Raw genomic sequence first — 20,749 nt, 5'->3', positions numbered from 1 at the left:
TTGCTAGCATGAAGTCTGAAAGCGAGGACTACAAGGACGATGTCAGCCTGCCTCTACGACTGGCATGGAAAGGAGCAGAAGCTCTTGGTAATCTCGCCGCGTTCGTTCAGGGACGAGGAGGAAATGAGGTAGAAGTAGAACACAAGGTGGAGGCAGGAGCAGTTGTGACCGGGCAGGATCTTCTTCAGAGGTTGCAACTCGAGTATGAGAAGAACTATTTCTTGTCGGGAGACATCGACGTCTCTCTCTATCACCCTGACTGCTTGTTTGCGGGTTCGTTCGTTCTTGTCTTGTTTGCTTGTCTTCTCTCCCTTATCTTCGCTTTCAGACCCCTTCGCGAGCTTTCGGGGCCGCGAGAGGTTTCGGCGCAACTTGAGCAACCTGGGGCTCTTTGTGCTCAGCTATCGCTGTCGCCTCCTCTCCCTCGCTCAGGACCCCGTCGACCCCAACGTCTTCCGCAGTTGCGTCATGGTCAAGCTGCAGCTCAACCTCCCCTGGCGCCCTGTCCTCGCGTGGCCGTGGCGCGTGTAAGAGGAGGAGGAGGAGGAGCAGCAGCAGCAGCAGGAGGAGGAGCAGAGCAGGAGGAGCAGAGGAGGAGGAGCAGAGGAGCAGCAGAGGAGGAGGAGGAGGAGGAGGCGGCGGAGGAGGAGGGTTCAGGGGTCCTGGGGAGGGGCGGATGCTGAAATCTGACTACAGGAAGCATGTATTCGATGAGAGTGGGAGGATGAGGGAGCATGTGGAGTCCTGGGATGTGAGCGCGGCGGAGGGAGTGGGTCAGGTGATGATGAGGAGGAGAGGCGTGCGTGACTGGAGGAACGGATCTTTCGAGCAAGACCAAGAACAGGCTTCGGAAGCTAGAGTGAGAAACGAGATGAGGAAAGAACGCTTCACTGAAACAGATAGATACCACTCTCTTGCTCCTCCTCTTCATCTCCAGCCACCTACCGAGTACCTCCCCTTGTCTCTTCCTTCTGCCTTCACACTTGGGACACGCTCCGCTGGTTTGCCAAGCTTCGACGACAATCCTACACAGCAGTCAACTTCTTCCCTCTCTCCTCCTCCTTCCCTTCCCCCACCTCCTCCTCCCCGCCCCCCTTCTCCTCCCCTTCCCCTTCCCCTTCCCCCGCCTCGTCCCCCTTATCCTACCTGTCCTCATCCTCTCGCGTATCCCCGTTGGAGGAGCAGGGGCCGTGCTGGGACGAGGCTGCGATTGAGGTGAGAGGGAGAGCATGGGGATGGTCAAGCGATACCTTGACGTCCTTCACGTCTGCTCCTCTCCTCGCGTCAGCGCTGGCGTCTCGCTTTCTTTGCCTTGTGTCTTCGCTCTTTTCATGAGAGATTTCCTGTTTTGTCCTGTGAGGAGCCCGAGAGGAAGGTGGAGGGAGAGGACAAGATGAGCATACCTTGTTGAACTTGATCTCTACCTCGGAAGGATGGCGACGAGGCGAGAGGATGGGAGAGAGGACGGGAGAGAGCACTGCGTTCTCCTTATTGCTGGAGACTGTCGCCCTTGGAGAGAGGAGGCCGCTGAGACAACATGATGAGCGGCAGGAGGGAGAAGACTGAAGATGGTGGAGGAGCCTAGAGAGGAGAGGAAGGAAGAGAGGTCATAAACAGGATGACCTTGTTAGTGAAGACTTGTGGGCGAGGGTGGCGTGTCTGTTCGCCTTCAGCAGCTTGTATCCGTTGAGCTTGTTCGTTTCCTCCTTGTCTCGCTCTCCCTGCTCATCCCCAAGCATCTCCGACGAGCAAGAGGAGGACTTGAGTGAGTCGATCAGCAGCTCCTGCAAGTGATTCATCTCCTCCCTCCCTCTTCGCTCCCTCCCACCTTCTCCTGCAGCCTTGACCCCAAGCTCTGAATCCACTCGTCACTTCTCCTCAATGCTGTTCCTCCCCTCACCTTGTTAGTTTTCTCTGCCGTCGAGAGTTCCTCCATGGCTTGCTTCCTCGCCTGTTCACTCCCTTCACTCTTCTCTTCTCTTCTCTTCTCTTCTCTTCTCTTCTCTTCTCTTCTCTTCTCTTCTCTTCTCTGCTCTTCTTCTCACCTTCTCGGATGCCTCCAATGCGATCGCCTGCATCCGCGTTCACTTCCCCCTCTCATCCCTCCACCTTCCCCCACCTTCTCCTCCAGTCGCTCTCGCAGCTTCTCTGCCTCGGCCTCTGCTCGCCTGCTGGCATCTGCACCTCCGTCAGGGGCCCAGCAGCAGCACGCGGAGGAGGAGCAGGAGGGAGGAGATGCAGGAGGAGGAAAAAGTTTTCAGTACCTCGCAAGGCCTCCACCTCTCTCTCTCTCTCCCTCAGCTTCACGTCGCTTGCTCCATCACCTCGCCGCTGAGCTCGCCATTCAATGCTCACCTTGCTCCCCTCCACTCACCTTGGCAGGTCCCAGCACGACGTTCCTAACGCGAGACGCGAAGTTGAGCGAGCAGAGGGTCTCACCAGCGTCAGCCTGTGCGAGGGTGTGAGAGGCAACAAGGGAGAGAGGAAGAGGTGGAGATGCAGGAAGATCAGAGGGGAAGGGGGGGGAAGAGAAGGCAAAGAATGGAGTCGTGGTCAACCATTGACAAAGAGGATGATGATTGAAGATGATGATAATGATGATGATGATAATGATGATGACGACGACGACGATCAGGAGGAGGAGGAGGAGGAGGAGGAGGAGGAGGAGCAGAAGAGGAGGAGCAGAGGAGGAGCAGCAGGAGCAGAAGAGGAGGAGCAGCAGGAGGAGGAGCAGCAGGAGGAGGAGCAGAGGAGGAGGAGGAGGAGCAGAGGAGGAGGAAGGCTGAAAAGAAGGAGAGATTGCAGTGAAGCAAGGAGGCGGTCAGGAGGAGAGACAAACAACCTCCTCAGAGCTGATGCAGACAAACATGAGAGCCTTGGCGTCGCCTCCGAGAGAGTCTTGCAGCAGGAAGGTCAACTTTGAGTTCCTGTACGGCACGTGCTTCGACTGCCTTCTCATCAGTTCCTCCCTCGCTCTCGCTCCTCCTCCCTCACCTTCGCCACTAGACTCTGCATGCAGTCGCCCAGCGCGCTCAACGACTTGTTAATGTTTTGCGCTTCTTTCAGTCGCTCGCCCTCTGCGCATGTTCGGCGCAGCCTCTCTGAACCCGCCAGGTCGATCAGGTGAAGTTTGCCGAAGCTGCGGGTCCCGGTCGCCTTGCTCGTTCCCTGCAGTCTCGTCAGCCTCGCAGCCTTCCTTCCCTCCCCTCGCCTCTCACCTGCGTGTAGACGGTCAACACCATGTGGCTGCGAGACGAGTGCTCGTTCATGTCAGTCCCTGCGACGCTTCTGTTCTGCTCTCCTCGTTGCAGCGCCTGCATCACTTCTTCCATGCTCTCCACCTCGCTCGTCAAGACGCCGGGCACGCAAGTTCCTCCGTCTTGTCCAAGTTTTACATCGAGCTTCTTTTCCTCCCCTGATAGAGAGACGTAAGCTCCTCCTCCTCCTCCTCCTCCTCCTCCTCCTCCTCCTCCTCCTCCTCCTCCTCTCACCCTTTTCGTCGAGGGGCTCGAGCAAATCGCGGATGGTCTCGTTATAGATCTCCAGGAGGCTGATCTTGATCTTGAAGTCATGCTCCTTTGCTCGCTCGGCAGCCAGCGCAAATAGTTCGCCCAGTGCTCTAGTGTTGACGCCGGGGGAGGAGGCAGTGCCTTGCATCGTGTGTGTCTTCCCAGAGCCCGTCTGACCGTATGCGAGGATGCAGACGTGATAGCCATCGAGTACAGAGACCACAAGCGGTTGCGCCTCCCGAAAGATCTCATCTTGCTGAGCTTGAGGCCCGAAGGTTGCATCGTAACTGTCGCAAGATCAGTGTCTTGAGTCTCCTCCTCCTCCAACAAGAACAACAAGAACAACAAGAACAACAACAACAACAACAACCTCTCCTCCTCTCTCTCTCTCTCCTCCTCCTCCTCCTCCAACAACAACAACAACAAGAACAACAACAACCTCTCCTCCTCCTCCTCCCTCTCCTCCTGCATTACCTGAACGTCTGCGACTTTCCTCCTGCTTCAACCAGAAGCTCGTTTGGAGCGGGGTAGGAGACTATGGGAGGAGCAAGAGAGCTAGACCTAGCTGGTCGAGCTCGGCAGAAGACGCGGATATTTCCTTTGAGGTCCAGCACCAGGTTGTGCAGACGCTTCCTCTCCTTCGTCTCTCCTGCGAGTCGCTCGCTCAAGCACGAGGCCTCCTCTTTCAACTTTCCTGTCTCCTCCTGCACTCGATTCGTCATCATTGACTGCAGGGAGTTCAAGTTGGGTAGGAAGTTTCTCAGCTCTTCTGCTGCCTCCCTCAACCCTCCCAAGTCTTGCTTCACCCTGTCCAGGTTTCCTGCCACCACCCGAACAGAACTCTGAAGCATCAGCTTGCTCTGCTCCTGCTGCTCGCGCTCCGCTGCTCGTCCATCCTGCTCGGCATCAAGCTTCCCGATGATGGATTGGTAGTATTCCTTCAGCTCCAGCATCTGTGTCTCGTACCTGCTCGCTGCCTCCACTCGTTCTCGTTCGCTTTCCTCCAACTCCATGCGCAGCTTTTCCTGCCCTTCCGTTTTTCCTCCCTCAGGACTTGCCTGTATCTTCTTCTCCTCTTGCCTAATTTGTTCTGCTTGCAAGCGCATGAATGCTTGAACTTGTCGGACAGTGTCGTAAAGGGCCCCGGTCTCAGGCAGGTACGAGGCTCGAGCTCGGTACTCGCTTCCAACAGCAGCAAAGCCGATGATGTCTTTGAGCTTTTGCAGTTCATTCTGACACATCTCTCGCTCTCTCATTAGAGTTTCCAGCTGCTCTTTCTCCGATGCTGTCAGGTCTGGGATCGCCTCGTTGCTGACAAACTCAAGCTGCTGAGGAGGAGGGGAAGGCATCAGCTTGGAGTCCTCAGCAACGATCAGGGTTCCTTCGCCCCTCGTGTCGTCAGACAGCAGCATGCTTCGAGAGGGGCTCGGGTTGTCGTTCACTTTGCACTTCCGCTCCAATCCTCCTTCCCACAGAACGACAGGATCTTCGTCCGGACCGGATGTGTCCTGCAACAGAAGGTACTGGTACAGGAATTCGGCTTTCTCGGGGATGTAGATCGCCAGGCACCAGGTGCCTCCCTGTCCTCTCGCCATCTTCCTCGCACGTTTGAGGTCCCAAGAGCCCAGGGACGGGAGCGACCCGGTGATGTACATGGAAGCGTCTTGCGGCGAATCCTCGTGGATGGCTTGAAACGTCACCTTCACCAGCGTGTCTCGGTCAGGAACTCCTTTCGGAGTCGACCCCACATGAGACTGCTGTGCCTTGACGCAGCTTGCGGGCGTGCTGCTGCCAGGATTCGGAGAGTGACGCAGAGGGCTCGCAACGCTCTTGGCGATGGGCGAGAGGAAGTTGACAGCAGCTTGTCCGAGCTCAGGGAAGTGTCTGAACATCTCGAAGAATCGCCTAGGGCGACGACACAACCTTCAAAGCAAGGATCAGGATGTTTCACTCTCCTCTGTTGTCCTTTTCTCTCTCTGTCTAGTCACTGCGTCTTTCCTTCGGCTTTCTTAATCTGCCTGCATATGTAACATACCTCACCTACGTTCTCTTCTCATCTCTCCTCCTGTTTATTCCCCTCCTTTCCTGTAGCTCTTTCCCTGCCTCCCTGTTTCAATCTTCTCCTGTATCTCCCTCTATCCCTCTTCTCTTCCTTCTCTCTCCCCCCCTCTCTCTCCGCTGCCTTCGCTTCCTTCATGTCCCGCAGGGCACCTCCAACGTTTCGAATTCAATTTCTACCCGCCCCTACTACCTTTGGTCGTCCTTACACTACCCCTCCTTTGTCCTACCCCATACTTTACCACAACCACCCCTTATTCAACTCTAATGTTCTACCCCTACCCCACCTCTCTCCTGCATATTCCCCGATGAGAAGGTCTCGTATTCCCCCAATTCAAACCTCCACCCCCATGATGCTCCTCTACCCCACCCCCTTCCAGGTCCAGCACCTTTCACTACCCCTCGAGACTGTGGAAGCCTTGCATGCACCTTCACACGCCTGGCCCGCCTCACAGGATATATCCGAGCGCACTGCTGCGCAACTCTCAGTCAAGTCGCTTACACTCGCGATCGAGGACTGAGGGTGTTGAGAGCGGTCGAACAAGAGGTGACTCAAAGAGTGATAACGAACAAGGTCGTCAAAGTTTCTCAACGATTCTAAGCTTTGCGCTACGACTGCGAGGATTCTTCTTGGTCTCCTCGGTTGTTGCTGTGATCTGGTTGCAAGGGTGTTAGGAGAAGGCAACAGGATGGGGGGGGGATGGGGGGGGGGGGGCTGAGAAAGAAGCAAGAAGAAGGGCAAACTATAGAACGAGGGTGGAGGTATAACCGGTCTTTTTGTCACCAATCGAAAACTCCCGCTCTGGGGATCAGCGATTTCTTGCGCGTACCTACCAAGGAGTGAACAAAGGCAACGGAGGAGAGAGCTCACTTGTTCTTGTGCGCCTTGTCCTCGTCCCCTACCACATCTCGGAAGGTCTGCTTGACGATCCTGTCCTCCAAGGAGTGAAAGCTTATCACCGCCAACCTCCCGCCCGGAGCGAGCAAGTCCATGGCCTGGAGAGCACACCAGCATAAGTCAAGGAACGCAAGGGCGAAGAGCTCAAGGGCTGCACCTGAGGAAGCACATGCGTCAGCACATGCAGCTCCCTGTTGACGGCGATGCGGAGGGCCTGGAAGGTGAGGGTGGATGGGTGGATGCCCTTGGAGAACCTCGGCCCTCCGATGATCTTGCACAGTTGCTGACAAGGAGGTGAGACATGCGGGGGATACGCGAGGCACAAGACCAGGGTCGTTGAGATGGGCTTCTCAGTCCTCGCAGTGACAATCTTCTTGGCTATCGATCTGCTTTTCCTCTCTTCGCCGTATTGGTAGATAACCTGAGAGGTAGTCAGATCACGACATCAGAGCAGAAGCAAACCTCCGCGATCGCCTCCTCACTCCAGTTGTTCACGATGTCTGCAGCTGTCAGCAGACCGTTGGGGTCCATGCGCATGTCAAGAGGCCCGTCTCTCATGAAGGAGAACCCGCGAGCTGCGTCATCTAGCTGCAGGCTCGAAGTCCCGATGTCCAGGAGGATGCCGTCAATGCTTCTTTCCTCCAGGCCGTTGGCACTCGCGATGCTCTTCATCTCCGCAAAGTTTCCTCTCACTAGCTTCACTTTCGGGTTGAACTTTTCTAGTCGCCGTCCCGCCATCGCAAGCGCCTCCGGGTCTTGATCTATGCCCATGTACATCTCAAGCGCACCATGATGCTGCTCGAGGAGCGAGGCCGCATGGCCGCCCATACCCAGGGTGCCATCAATAAAATATCGCAAGTTCCTGCCCTCGAAGGCTTACTTCACTTCCTCGAGAAGAACTGGCAAATGAACTTCGTCAGGGTTGGTCGAAACTTTGCTGTGCAACCGAAGCCTTGAGGTCCTGTACAGCACTTGCCTGCTCCTGGTAGAGATAGAACGTTCAAGACCCACAAACTTTCCCACGCGAGGGAAAGGGATCTTGTTCTGTATCGCAACAAAACCGCATGCAACACTCGGAGTTTTCTTGGCCATTGAGGAGATGCATTGCATGTAAAAAAGAAAACTGCCTCTTGCGTTCATGGAATTCGAGAAATGGTTCATTGAGCTCCTGCCTGCTGGTCTACCTCCTGATTCTTAATGCTTCCTCTTCCCTCCAGCCCTCTCCCTTGCTCCTCTGCCTCCTGCTCCTCTGTCCTCCCCTCTCATGCGGCTCTGCACCAGCTCTGCACATGCGCATCTAACTCTGAGGCGGCTATAGAGAGGACATCAATGCAAATATAGGGCCAAGTGACATTCTGCCTTTATTCATTCATAGCTTCTCAACGAGGCAGACTGTAGATAAGTAAAACTATTTTTCCTCATCGCGATGCTCAGGTGACAGGACTGAAGCAAGGAGATGGAGAAGGAGGGAGAGGTCAAGTGAGAGGAGAGGAGGAGAGGGCGAGACGAGCAGAGGAGAGCAGAGAGGAAGTCAAGGATAGAACGAGGTCCATGTCCAGGATGGAAGACAGCGAGACATCTGAATCCTCCTGGTCCATCGAGACTGCTGACTCAGTTCATGTTGGCGGGAAGCTCCTTGTCCGATGGTCAGCAGCCACCTCGCAGAGCAGCATTCGGAGGGACTTCATTGCTTGCTACACCTTCGGGTCATCTTCGAGGAAGTACATCGACTACAAGCAGGTGGAGCGAGAGGGAATGATAGGGGGAAAGATGGAGTTTGCGGCACCTTCGAAGCCCGGCAAGTACATCTTTCGCTACCTCAGAGCGGACTACTCTGAGATGGCCTCGAGCTCTGCTGTCACTGTGCGTTCAGCTCTTTCCGTCCTATTGGAGGAGGTCAAGTCGCAGGGGATGAGGGGAAACACCGAGGCGGTGCTGGAGATGTTCGAGACCATGATGCTGCAACTGAAAGCAAACGACGAAGCCTTCCATAAGCAAGCGCTCGAGAGCTGGAGAGAGCTCCAGGCGCGTCGAAGCAATGCACAGGAAGAACCTTCAGCTCCTGATCGACCAGAAAAGGAGTCGGATGTCAAGGAGTCGGATGTTGAAGCTTCATCGGAGAGGTGAGGGAGCGCGAGAGATTCGGTCTCGCAGTGACTTGCATGCAGCACTCAGTCGGCGGAAGACTCAGAGGCGTCTGGCTTCGGCCATGAGAGATTACTGCGGTTGAGGGTCAGGGCAGCGGATATTACTCGCAGGGGCGAGACGCGCAAGGAGATTCCCGCATGGTGATGCTGGGAGACAGCGTGATGGTGGAAGGAGACTCAGCAGCCGCTAAGAGTGCGGCAGGGCTTCACCTCCTCGTCCTCCGCCTCTCCGACCTCTGCTGCCTCTTCTCTCAGTGCTACGACACTCACCATGACGGCACTGCAGCTGAGAGGCTGTCGGCAGACATCTCTTCAAAGGCGCTCGAAGTTGCAGAGCCTTCACGCGTGCTCGTGCTCGTGACGTCGCAGTACGCGTGGGAAGGATACTTCTCCTCTCCTGTCCTCTGCGACCGACTCGCTCGCTGCGGTGCCGATCTTGATCGCCTCCTTGCCATCCAGAGGAACTGCTCTAGCTGGATTTCTTCGCGCTACTCGACCCCGTACGTCCTCGTCGGCATCCCCGGCAGGCGGTCTGAGCTACGATTCAGCGCGGAGATTCTTGGAGGCTCGCAGGGGAAGAAGCAAGCGGCTGAGCTGGAGCTTGTGCTCGTGAGGGGGGGGGAGGATTGGCTGCCTGTCGCTGTGAGGAGCGGAGGCGACAAGCCCTGGATCTGGTCACTCCCCGACCCACCCGGCCGTGAGTCTCTTTCCATCGATTCCTCCTCCTCCTCCTCCTCATCCCCGCAGAGCTCCACCGTCGTTGCTCCCGGATCGCTTCCTGCGCTAGGGCACCTTGCTCTTTGGGCACTGCTGACCCCTCCGTCACTGAGGAACGACAAGTTGGTTGCCCTGCTCGCTCCCTCGCATGTCTCCTGCTTGCGTGCTGCGATGCTTTCGCTGGGGTCGGAAAAGCGTCAACTACTCAAGGAGATCAGCTTCAGCGCGGGCCAGGTGCGGCCGATGGCCCTGCTGGTGTCCCTCCATCCTCATGACGTCCAACTCCTGCGTGCCTTCACGTCCATCTTGAAAGTGTGGATCGAGACGCCTTCCTTCCGCTCCCTCCTCCTTGACGAAGCTCTTGACGTTCTCATCAACATCTACTCCATCTCTGACTCCGGTGCTCTTTCTCTCCTCTCTCCTCCTCACGTTTCTTCTCCTCTCTCCTCCTCAAAGTTTGGAGAAGATCGTCCAGAAGTACCTTGACAGGTCGATTGCAGGAGATGGTGAGATGTCACGACCTAGGGACGAGCTGAACGCAGGTAAGGAGAGAGCGAGCAGGGGAAGGAAGTGACTTCAGTGAGCAGTGCGACTGGACGCAGCTCAGCTGCTGTGTCACCTCATCCACGACGACAAGTTTTCTCTCCGTCGAGAGATTCTTGACTTGTATTTCATCAAGGTGATGCTTCGCTGCCTATCCTGCCTTTGATTCTCTTTGTGCCAGACCGTTCGCAAGGAAGTTCAGCGAGCTCTCATCCTTCGTATCTCCAGCCTCTCCAAGAATGCCGACATGGCAGCCAAGATCGTCGCCTCTCCAGCACTCAACATTCTTGCTGATGCTGTCATTCCGCCGTCTCATGTTCGCATCTTCTCGTCCCTTCGCCTCCATCGATGCTCTCAGCTTCTTGTTCTTCTGCAACTTCTGTTGTTGTTGACTTCCTCCTCCCCTCGATTCTTGTTCATTTCTTCCAATCTTCATCTCTCTTGCCTCATGTCTGTTGTGTCCTCCAATGTCTCTTCTTTTCACCATCTTCGTGTGCTGTTGGCCCATCTCATTGTTTCATTTCTTCCTGCTGCTCATTTCATCTCTGCAGAAGTATCAGCATGAGCGTCGGGCTCGTGCAAGGCAGGAGGAGGAGGACGACAGAGAGCTGCGGTCAGACGCCCTTCTGGGTATCGCCAGGTCTGTCGGAGAGGCCCCAGGGGAGGCTCTGACCCTGCCGTGTGCAGCCTCTGCGTATCCCATGAGATGAGGATAGAACTACTTCGTCTGCAGATCCTCGACCCTGTGATCTCTGCGCTTGTAGAGAGCGACCATACCTCCTTGGCGCTAGAGGATGCTTCCTTCTCCTCCGCCACCGATACCGTTGCCGCCGCCGCCTCTGCTGCTTCCTCTTCCTCCTCCTCTTCGACTTTGAGCTTTTCTCATTCCTCGCCTCACATCAACGCGCTCATCATCATCAAGAATCTGGCGCAGACAGATGTAGTCCTTACTAAGTTGCACGTGGAGGTGCAAGAGGAGGCGACAAGGGAAGGAGAAGAAGCGACAAGTAGCGACAGAGGAGGACAAGGATCAGGACCTGTCACGACCTCGCACTTGGATGCTGCGGATCTTGCTGAGCTGGAATCTTTCTCAGTGTGGGGAGTTGTGGCCGCTGGTCGTTGGAAAAGAGAATTCAGAGGAAAGCTGGCGATGATCGCGTCCTCCCTCCTCGAGAAGGGGAGCAACTTTGTTTGTGACCAGGGCGACGTCGCGCTCTTAACGGGGCAGCAGGTGAGAGGAGAAGTAGTCATGGCCGCTTCTGATTCTTCCCCCAGCCCTCGCGTGAGGCAGCCGTCGCTTCTATCCGCATGTGCCAGCAGTCGGGAGCCAGCGCAGGTGAGTCAGCTCAAGCTCCTCCCTTCGTCCTCACGAGCTGTTGGCAGTCATCCTCACACTTCTAGGAGGAGCAGCACAGTATCCCGTGCTGCAGCATCTACCTCGCGATTTCGGTGACGTCACCATCCCCGTCATCTGCATCCCCAAAGAGGAGGCGTCACGCCTGCAAGCGTACGTGGAGTTGAAGAAGAAGCAAGCCGCCTCAGGTTCGCAGGCTCCTGTCCTGTGCTCCCTCCATGTCCCGGTGGAGTGTCGTCGCAAGCTTGTCTTCCGCGCGCTTCCGCTGCTGCACAAGCTGGTGAGGCCAGGAAGTTGCAACACTGAAGTGACGAGGCTTGCAGCTGCGGGATGAAGGCAGCAAGCGGAAGAGGGAAGATGAAGCGAACTCCGAGGAGCAGGCTTCTAAGCCGACTGAAGCTCGGAGGAAGGAGGAAGAGGAGTGGGCGAGGACGAGGGGCGACATCCTGAGGATCCAGCGGCTGCTCGGCGACAGTTCAGCGAGGACTCTGTCTGGAAGGGGAGTGAGAGTGTTGGCCATGGACGGAGGAGGAATCCGAGGGCTGGTGCTGGTGGAGCTGCTCAGGAAAGTAGAAGCAGACTCGGGGAGAAGAATTCATGAGATCTTCGACGTGATCTGTGGGACGAGCGCTGGGGGGCTGCTAGCCATGGCCCTCACCATAGGGCGAACGCTGGAAGAGATCGAAGAGCAGGTCCCGGCAGGTCTTCTCAGCTTCTCCTCTGCCTGACTCTTCGCAGTTCTTCCGCATTAGCTCGAGCATCTTCCGGAAGGGTTGGTTCACCACGGCTCAGCAGCTCACGTACACGGGCTCCAAGGTTAGGAGGGGAGGAGGTTGGAGGCGTCGGAATGAAGTGGGGGCAGTACGATGCGAGATTGCTCGAGGACTTGTTTCGCGAGCAGTACGGCAACGGCTCGCTCCTCGACACTCCAGCCAGACCCTTCTGCTTCATGACCTCCACCCTCGCCTCTGTTGTCCCAGCTCAGGTACCTCACGCGTCTGCCGCCTCCCCTGACGTCTCCCAGCCCTTCATCTGGCGCAACTACGCGTATCCTCTTGACGCCTGCTCGCGCTACCCGGGAACGTGCGACGCTTCTCTCGTTACCGCACTGCGAGCGACCTCTGCGGCACCCAGCTACTTCGACGATGTCCAGCACGAGCTGGGAAGGCACCTGGACGGTAAGCTGCTGCTCTGCTGGGAGCTGCTGACTCGACCGCAGGAGGATGCGTTGCCAACAACCCTGCGGCCATTGGGATACACGAAGCCAAGTGTCTGTTCCCCAACACACCCATCGAGTGTGTGGTATCGCTTGCTACAGGTTCCCCTCCTGTCCGGGCGCTTCCTGGAGCAGGAGTTGGATGGCAGGTGAGGCTGAGGAGGAGAGAGGAGGAGCGATCTCAAGCTACGGCAGGGGGTCTTGAATACAGTAATCTACAGCGCCAGCAGCGTGTCGAGAATCGCTGACTGTCTGGAAGACGCGATGGCGGAGGGAAGTTACTACCGCTTCTCGCCCGAGGGGGATGCGTTTGACGTTCCGCTGGACCAGACGAACCGAGGGAAGATAGAAGAGCTGCAGGGAGCGACGCATCAGTACATCAGCATGCAGGCCTCCAAGTTCCACTCGCTCGCTCACAAGCTGCTCCTGCCTCGCAGATGAAGTAGAAACATAAGATGGTAACATGTGCAGTAAAACGATACACCTGAAAGCACTTGAGCGAGAGGATCAGCAGCAGTCTGACCTCCCATGCCCCATTTCTCTCAGTGTCGGAATTTCCGTAGGTTTCATTTAGGGCCGCTCGATTGGAGAGAGGGGCAGGGGAGGGAGGGGCAGGGGAGGGGATGGAGGAGGCGGAGGAGGCGGAGAGGATGGACGAGAGAGACGGAGAGGAGAAGGAGCACGACGACGACGGAGGAGGAGGAGGAGGAGGAGGAGAGACAGCGACAGATGAAGTGACTGATGGAGCTAGCGCGATCAGAAGCTTGATGAGAGACTTGAAAGACGCCGAGGACATCGATCGACGGCTGTCAGATCTGCGAGGGCTCTGTCTCAGGGCCGATGACTTGCAACCTTGGACAGGTGGCAGTTGGGAAGCAAGCATACAAGACAAGGAGAGGCAAGAGATGATCGCCATGCATGACAACTTTTTGTCTGTGATGCGAGAGGCGCTGTGTGAACCTTGTCGACACCTCGCTGCCATGAGGCTCATGCATGTGTTAGTGTATAAGAATGAGAGAGTGCAGCAGTACCTGGTAGAGCAGCAGGTTGTGTCTGTCATGGAGCAGCAACTTTCACAATCACCGCAAGTGAACGAGCAATTGTCTTTCTTTCGATTTCTCTTCCTTCTTGAGGATCATCTCGCCAGGCCTCACCTTGACAACCTCCTGCCTTCCCTCATCGACCGACTCGCTTCTCGCTCGCGAGACCTTCAGCGCATCTCCGCGCTTCTCATCCACAAGTTTGTCTTCGCCTCCCCTCCTGGCAGCGCTCTCGCCGTGATCGAAGCCTGGGAGCTGTTGGAGAGGTTCGTGAGCTTGTTTCAGCTAAGCAAGGACCAGCCGGTCAAGCTCGCAGCGCTAAGAATCATTCATCAGATCACCAGGTTGAGCGCCAACAAGCTGCATAGCGTGGAGACAAGCTCTGTGCTAGCGGTCATGGAGCGAGAGAGTTTCTTGCTAGCGGTGATGGCTCAGGTCAGAGAGAACCTGACACAAGAGTTCATCCTCACGGCCCTCGAGCTTTTCAGTGAGAGCTCCTCCTTGCCTCTCTGCTCCTGACTTGTCTCTCAGAGTCGCTGCTTCCCTTCTGTCAAGGTCAGACTGCTGTCAAGCAACTGATGGAGGGTCAGCTGGCGAAGGATCCTTCCTTGTTCGCAAGCACCCTCGCCGTGATCCTCTTGTTTCCGATCGACAAGGTGCGAGTAGCTGGACACGAGCTGGTGGTCGCGATGAGCTTGAGGGACCTGATGTCTGCAGCTCTCGTCTCGCCTCTCCTCTCTGCTGCCGCTGCTGAAGCCCACGAGGCTTTTGGAAGTCGGTTCCCCCCGCTCGATTCTCAATCGCAGTCTGGGGATGATCCTTCACCCCTGCCAGCCATGGCCAAGGGAAGCAGCTTGGCGAAGGCAGTGCGAGGGTCAGAGGAGCTTCACTTCTTCCTTGAGACGACGAGGGGAGAAGACCCCACGAGGATGGAGTTGCTGCTGTGCTTCTTGCAGGCCAACCCCTCGCACATCAACCGCGAGCTGATAGCTGCTGCCAAGAGGTCACTCGAGCGACGCGTGAAGGAGAGGAGCTGGAAGGAAGCGAGCTTGTTGAGTCGGCTGCTGGATCAGATGCTGGAGGGCAGGACGGAGGAGCTGGTGGACGAGGCTCATCTCGATCGCTCCCTCAAGCTCTTGCGCTCAGTTGTTGGAGGAAGCAGACGCGCGGGTGACGGCGGGGAGGAACTTTCATGCATGAGAGACTTGCTGGCTCGCCTCATCTCCTCCAACGTCTTTGCGGCCCGAGTCATGCGGGAGAGCGGAGGGGTGGACTTGTGTCTCAATCTCCTCTCCTCTCCCCTCTCCTCGCACGCTCCTGCCGCCCTGACGCTCCTGCATGCGACCTACAAGAGCTCAGCAGCAGCTGGCCTCAGATGCTTCGACGTCGAAGAGCTCAAGGTGCTGGTGCCGCACGTGAAAGAGAGCATTCGCAGCTCGCTGATGCGCGGGGGTGAGGACGTGGGCGATGGAGGAGTGTTGGACCTCTGCCTCAACTTGTTCATTGGCGCCTTTCAGCATCACCTGCCGGAGCGCAAACGATTTCCGATGACACCGAGAGAGCTGACGTCAGAGTCCTGCTGTGAGAGCTTTCCCTTTCGTGAGCTCGTCTCATACGAGCTGCAGCGGGACTTGTGTAAGCTCCTCGTCTCATCTCTCAGCTCCATCCCTTGTCGCTTCGAGCTTAGGATCGCAAGGCTGCTGACCGTCATCGCGTACCTCCATGCCTTTGACCTTCACCGGCAACGCACCAACATGTCCTCTGAAGACGTTCAGCTCTTGCAAGGTCTTGTCAGCTCACAAGCGATGCTGTCGCTCTACTCGGAGACGTTACGAGGCTGCTTGAGCTTGTTTCTTGCCGCCATATCCGCAAAGAAGACGCAAGAACTGCTCACCGACGAAGTTGTCCGTCGCTTCTCTTACGCGTTCGATGGCAACATCAACGTAGAGATGCAGCTGCTTGAAAATTCAATCTTGTTAGTTTGCAGAGCTGAACCGTCAATGAGGTTGAAGATGTGTTACCCTGCGGTCTTGGACGAGATCTGTCTCAACGTGTGCAGGGGCGTAGAACGAGACGGTGTGTCTGCGAAGATGTTTCAGAGTCTTGTCACTACTGAACTGCTTGGGGAGAACAAGCTCGACAAGATTCTTGTGATGTTCACAAGGCCTTGTATCCGAAGCATGCTGCAAAGATTGCTGCAGTACCTCAGACGCTCAGACAGGGCGCCTGACATGACAGGGAGGTACACTGACATCATCTCAAAGATGTGCGAGATTTCTGACATGCAAACATTCTTGTTCGGACAAAACTTGTTTGAGGTTCTGATGGATGCCTTGAAAGACCGTGACATGATGAACGTTCAGCATGTCGTCAAGTGTCTTGCAGACATTGCGAGAGGAAAAGACAAGGAAGAGATGAGGCAGCGGCTGGTGGATCTTGGTCTGATACCCAGGTTGATTCATCTTCTTGACAAGTCTCAACTGCTGGGTCTCATGCTGGGGATCGTTGAACTTTTGCCTCTCCTTTCTTTGCATCTCTCGCTGCAAGAGGAGAGGGTTCGCCTCTTGCTCGCCCTCTTCCTCACCTTCAGGTCCAGCTCGTCGCTGCTGCTCACGAGGCAGCTACTGCCTGCCATAGCGTCTTTCATTCAGAGCCCAGCTGACGCCCACCTCTTCGTCGAACATGGCGGAATGGAGATGATGCTCGAAAGGGACGGGAAGGTTCACCGCTCGTCAGAGGCGCTGAAGATGATGAGAACAATGCTTGTGCTTGCTCGTCGAAACGAAGAGAAGGGGAACGTCATAGTTGAAGAGATCGCTACACAAGAAACGATGACGCAAGTCCTTGACCTGTCTGAAACCTCTGACTTGAACATCTCCAAGACCAGCCTCAAGGTCTTTGAAGAAATCCTTCAGCGAGGTATTCCATGCACTCAACAATTTCTTGACGATTCATTCAACCGGTTGAAGGACAATGATGGGCAGAAACGATTCGAGCAGCTCCGGCCTTACATCTTCGTCAACATGTGCTTGCTGGCGTCGCTTCTTGACGACAAGAAATTTCTTCTTCTCCTGCCGAGGGTCAAGCAGTACCTCCGAGCTGACAGCGGCAAGACGGTCAAGGCAGCCCTCAAGAGCATCGTGTGCTTGGCCAAGTTCGAGAACGTCAGGTCCCAGCTGAGAGGTCTGAACCTCCGCGACCTTCTGCTCCTTCGCATGTCTGCCTGTCGCTACGAGTGTCGCCGCGTTGCTGCTCGAGTGCTGGAGGTGCTACTGGGACACGACCTCAGCTGGCGGCTGGTCTCTTCCGACCTCGTGCTGCGGCTGCTCGAGATGCTGAGCTCTCGTTTGGAGTTTGACAACTTGGAGGCCTTGAAGGCTCTCAACCAGGTGCTCCGCCTCCCTGACAGCTTCGCCGATTGTGTGAAGCTGGTCAAGCCTGCTGGGGGTCAGGATGGCCTGCACCTGGTGAGCTCCCTGCTGCATCGAACTGAGTCAGAGAGGATTAAGACAGAGTGCTGTAAGTTCCTTCGCCTCGTCGCCCGCGACAAGTCCTGGTCGTTCATCGTGTGCCAGCTGTCAGCTGTGGTGGTCAGCGAGAGCCTGTTGAGCTCGAGCGAGAGCTTGGTTCTCTCGTCTCTCCAGTGCGTCGAGGAGCTGATAGCAGAAACAAGCAACTTCGCGCTACTCAAAGCTCAGGGCATTCTCGTGATCTGCAACAACTTGCTTGAGATGGCGAATGCAGCTGTTGTCGTCAGTGCTTGCCACGTCATCGCTGCCTTCGCACAAGACGAGAGCAGCAGAAAAGCAATGCTGGTGTGCGGGACCATGGAGAGGTTGTATGAGAGGTATGAGGGGGGGGAGGAGCGAGTCTCGCAGTCCGTCAGCGTCTGCCTGCAGCGCCTCATGGAGCATCGCGACATGTCGCTGGCGTTTTACGAGCACCATCGCCCTCAAGCTCTCCTGCTGCCCTTGAGCCAGCCCGTTTCAAGTGCAGCCAAACGATCAGCAGCCAAGGTGATGGCCAAGTACCTGCGACATGTTCCGTTTGAGAGCGAAGGCTCGAGCAAGTCTCTGACCTTGGCGAGGGAGTTGGTTCAAGCCTTGCTTGCTGAACCTGATATCTCCGTCGCAAGCGAGCTCTGTGCTGCTGTCGCCGCAAGCATCGGCAACAGGAGCAGGCACAAGGAGGGTTACAAGAAGCTTCTCGTCGATGCTGGTCTGCTGGTGGGGGCCAAGAGGCTTCTGCTCGCTGCCTCGGAAACTTTCATCCTCGTCGCTGCCAACGTCTTGCTCAAGCTCAGTGACCTGGAGCAGTGCAGGCAGTTTGTGCTCGAGCATGGTCTCATCTCCGCCCTCAAGGACGCGGCTGCTTCTCATCGCTCCTGTGCCATTCCGGCGATGAGGGCGTTGGCTTCCTGTGCGAGGGGACACGTCGGGCTGAGGTTGCAAGCCCTTGAGTGCGGAGCTGTGGAGGCTGTGCTGGCCTCGCTCAAGTCCCTGGCAGTCAGAGGAGGAAGAGAGGAGGAGGGCGAGGAGGAGGAGGGAGAGGAGCATGTCAAGAGGAGCGTGGATGGGCTGGTTGGACTGCTGGAGTGCAAGCGATGTCAGGTGTTGTCTGAGAGCGAGCATCACTTCCAGGCTAAGTTCCAAGGTGAGATTGTCGTCCTCCGCCAGTGCCTCCCTCGCTGTTCGCACGCCGACGCCTGCAGGAGCTGCTTGTCCCTGGCTCTCGAGAATGGAGCCCAGCAGGTTTGTCTCCAGCTGCTGCAGCACGGCAGCTGGAGGATGCGTGAGCTGGGAACGACTTTGCTCCTCTGTCTGCTACCTGCAAGGGAGTTCAAGAAGGAGCTGAAGGAGATGCTGGCGGGGGACGAGGGGCTGTTGGAGGGCGTCACAGCGTCACTGGAACACATGCTGGGCTCGCGTGAGAATGTCCAGTCAGTCAAGATGGCGGCTCGACAGTCTCTCGCTGCCCTCCTCGCAGCTGCCGTCTGCCTGGAGGACGACACGCGACTGAGGCTGTTGAGGTCAAAAGTCCTCAGCCTCCTCGTCGCCTGCCTCTCCTCCACCGACTTCCCCACCAGATGCTGCGCCTCCTACGCCCTCGCCAGACTCTGCGCGAGCGACAGGTTGAGCTTCTACTGGAGCAGGCAGCGAGAGGTCGCTTCTTGGGAGCTGCCGCAGGAGCTGCGGGGATATCAAGATTCGTCGGGGCGATTGCTGGAGTTCAGCGAGGAGGAGGTCAAGTACGACCAAGAGAAGAAGGGCTTCCGTGTGCGAGGCGTGTTCAAAGCGTTCGAACGCATCCTCGTCTGCGACATTCTTCTCAGCTCCTCTTTGACCTACAAGTCAAACGCAACTTTCTTCAAGCTCAAGGCTGACCCGCGCGTTGTGACAGACAAGATCGTGCTGGCAAGCATGACGGACATGTTAGAAGGAGATGTCACAGAAGAAGCATACCTCTATGCCGTCGAAGCCATCATCACCCTCTCTCGCTTCCGCCTCCCCAAAGAGTTCTTGCTCAAGCATCAAGTCTTGACTAAGTTGATTGACAAGTTCAACCAGGCAGGCGACGCGTCTTTGTTGAAGGAGAGACTCCTGACAGCAATCGTGTCCATCATCCCCGACCCGACTAGCGTTGAGATCCTTGAAACTTGTCGCTTCCCGCAGCTGCTCATCACTTTGATCAAAAGCCAAGCATCGTCTCGCACGCTCATTCAAACAGCCTCCGTGGCTCTCGCCAAATTGTGTCGAGACGAGAACTTCAACCTGCGCAAGCACGCGGCAGACTTGACGGAGCTGGAGCTGGAGACGTTCTCTCGTAGCGACGAGCAGCTCTTCGTCTTCTGGCTCGACCTCCTTGTTTCTCTCTCCTCCTACACCACCTGCCAGTCGGAGCTCGCGCGGTCAAGCCTGCTGCCTCAGCTGATCGCGAGGCTCAAGGAAGCAACGGCTCTCCCCGTCAAGTCTCGCCTGCTCATCGTCATCACCAACTTGGTCTCGTTGCAGGCGAACATGGTGCAGGCGATCGAGTGTGGGATCTTGCTGCACGTATCGAGGTTGGCGGGGGAGGAGGAGCTCAGGGTGGTCGTGCTGTTGTCCCTGCTGTCGCTCTTGCGAGAGAGGAAGCTGCGAGATCAAGCAGCAGACCATAACCTGCACCTCCTCTGCTGCGACCTCACCGACCGTCTCATGAAGCCGCAGCTCTCATCAACGCAAGCAGATCAGCCGGACAGTGAGAGCGAGGATGCGAGGAGCAATGGCGATAGATCAGACGGTCAGGTCATGACGCTGATCGCGAGGATCATGCTGAGCATGTCGAGTGGCAGCGCTCAGAGTGTGAGGAGGGTGGCAGGGCCTGAGAGTTTCGCAGCCCTGAAGCTTCTGCTGTCGCGACAGGAGCCAGACATCCAACGCGACGCTCTCCTCGCCCTCCGTAACTTGATCTCTGGTCGCTCCGACTTGGCGGCGACCCTTGAGGAGGAGGTTCTGGTCAAGATCGCGCGGCTCCTGCAGACTCCTCGTCCTCTCGTTCAGCGCGAAGCTGCGAACCTGATCATCTCCATCTCCTCCTTCCCTCGCGTTCGCCCGGTTCTTCTCCAGCACGGCACCTCCATCGGGCTGCACGCCATGCTCGAGTCTGGTCAGCCTGAACTGAAGGAACTCGCAACGCTCGCCATGCGACGGCTGGGGCTGCGATAGGAGAGGAGGAAGAGGGTTGATAGGAGGAAGTAATGGGAGGAGGAGGGGAGACAAGGTGATCTTCAAGTACATGTACTACTTCAACATGGTGAGCAGAGATGGTCTCGCTCCTCCTTCACTCGTCCGGACCCGCTAGGCTCAAGCGGCTGCTTACTCCATACCTGATCTCCAGACTTTCCTCGTGCTCCGAGTCTTCTGACTCTGATCGCCTCCCCTTGGACCCGCTGCCGTCTCTTCGCAGGGCTGAGAAGCCGACGGTTGGGTTGCGGATGAAACTCTCCCGCATCGTCTCCACCTGCTCCTCCGAGACTCCGTAGGGAGCGACGGCATAGTGCGAGAGCACCTGAGAGTTGGTTCGCCCGAGGCGGATCAGCCTGATGATCTGCTCCTCCACCTCCTCCGACATGCTGGACTTGCTCCTCTCCCTCCCCCTCCAGCTGTCGCTTCTCTTGTTCGCCTCGAAGCTGTTCGCCCTGCTCAAATCTGACTTGCTCATCGACCGACCCGCCAAGCTATTCATGCTGTGGTACTGCTGCTTCAGCGCGCTCTTGGGCGACTCCCCC

The 20,749-nt window shown here is 56.8% G+C and overlaps 5 protein-coding genes across 5 annotated transcripts; 3 read left to right on the top strand and 2 right to left on the bottom strand.

Moving 5' to 3' along the window:
- Window positions 1-8: 8 nt before the first annotated feature.
- On the top strand, window positions 9-531 carry GUITHDRAFT_103420 (hypothetical protein; the record flags this gene model as incomplete). The annotated part of the gene is made up of 3 exons (XM_005837753.1): window positions 9-128; window positions 177-273; window positions 329-531. 3 exons carry the CDS (start codon window positions 9-11, stop codon window positions 529-531), a joined length of 420 nt encoding a protein of 139 aa, XP_005837810.1.
- A 1,813-nt stretch (window positions 532-2,344) lies between these two features.
- GUITHDRAFT_66467 (hypothetical protein) lies at window positions 2,345-4,231 on the bottom strand (the record flags this gene model as incomplete). The annotated part of the gene is made up of 6 exons (XM_005837752.1): window positions 2,345-2,449; window positions 2,843-2,947; window positions 2,995-3,168; window positions 3,219-3,415; window positions 3,492-3,796; window positions 3,984-4,231. The coding sequence occupies 6 exons, from the start codon at window positions 4,229-4,231 to the stop codon at window positions 2,345-2,347; spliced, it is 1,134 nt and encodes a 377-aa protein (XP_005837809.1).
- A 1,914-nt stretch (window positions 4,232-6,145) lies between these two features.
- GUITHDRAFT_85227 (hypothetical protein) lies at window positions 6,146-7,753 on the bottom strand (the record flags this gene model as incomplete). Its single annotated transcript, XM_005837751.1, has 5 exons — window positions 6,928-7,753; window positions 6,623-6,886; window positions 6,474-6,563; window positions 6,337-6,369; window positions 6,146-6,223 (listed from the first exon to the last, which is right to left on the bottom strand). Exons 1-5 carry the CDS (start codon window positions 7,291-7,293, stop codon window positions 6,146-6,148), a joined length of 831 nt encoding a protein of 276 aa, XP_005837808.1. The 5' UTR covers window positions 7,294-7,753.
- A 4,263-nt stretch (window positions 7,754-12,016) lies between these two features.
- On the top strand, window positions 12,017-12,929 carry GUITHDRAFT_92837 (hypothetical protein). The gene is made up of 5 exons (XM_005837750.1): window positions 12,017-12,042; window positions 12,089-12,211; window positions 12,251-12,404; window positions 12,446-12,591; window positions 12,638-12,929. Exons 2-5 carry the CDS (start codon window positions 12,176-12,178, stop codon window positions 12,881-12,883), a joined length of 582 nt encoding a protein of 193 aa, XP_005837807.1. The 5' UTR covers window positions 12,017-12,042; window positions 12,089-12,175; the 3' UTR covers window positions 12,884-12,929.
- Window positions 12,930-13,065: 136 nt separating this feature from the next.
- GUITHDRAFT_134935 (hypothetical protein) lies at window positions 13,066-20,186 on the top strand (the record flags this gene model as incomplete). Its single annotated transcript, XM_005837749.1, has 2 exons — window positions 13,066-13,969; window positions 14,014-20,186. The coding sequence occupies 2 exons, from the start codon at window positions 13,066-13,068 to the stop codon at window positions 20,184-20,186; spliced, it is 7,077 nt and encodes a 2,358-aa protein (XP_005837806.1).
- Between the last annotated feature and the right edge of the window lie 563 nt (window positions 20,187-20,749).

This window comes from Guillardia theta (genome assembly GCF_000315625.1).
Source record: "Guillardia theta CCMP2712 unplaced genomic scaffold GUITHscaffold_13, whole genome shotgun sequence".
Lineage (NCBI taxonomy): Eukaryota > Cryptophyceae > Pyrenomonadales > Geminigeraceae > Guillardia > Guillardia theta.
This window is presented reverse-complemented; position numbering and strand designations above follow the sequence as displayed.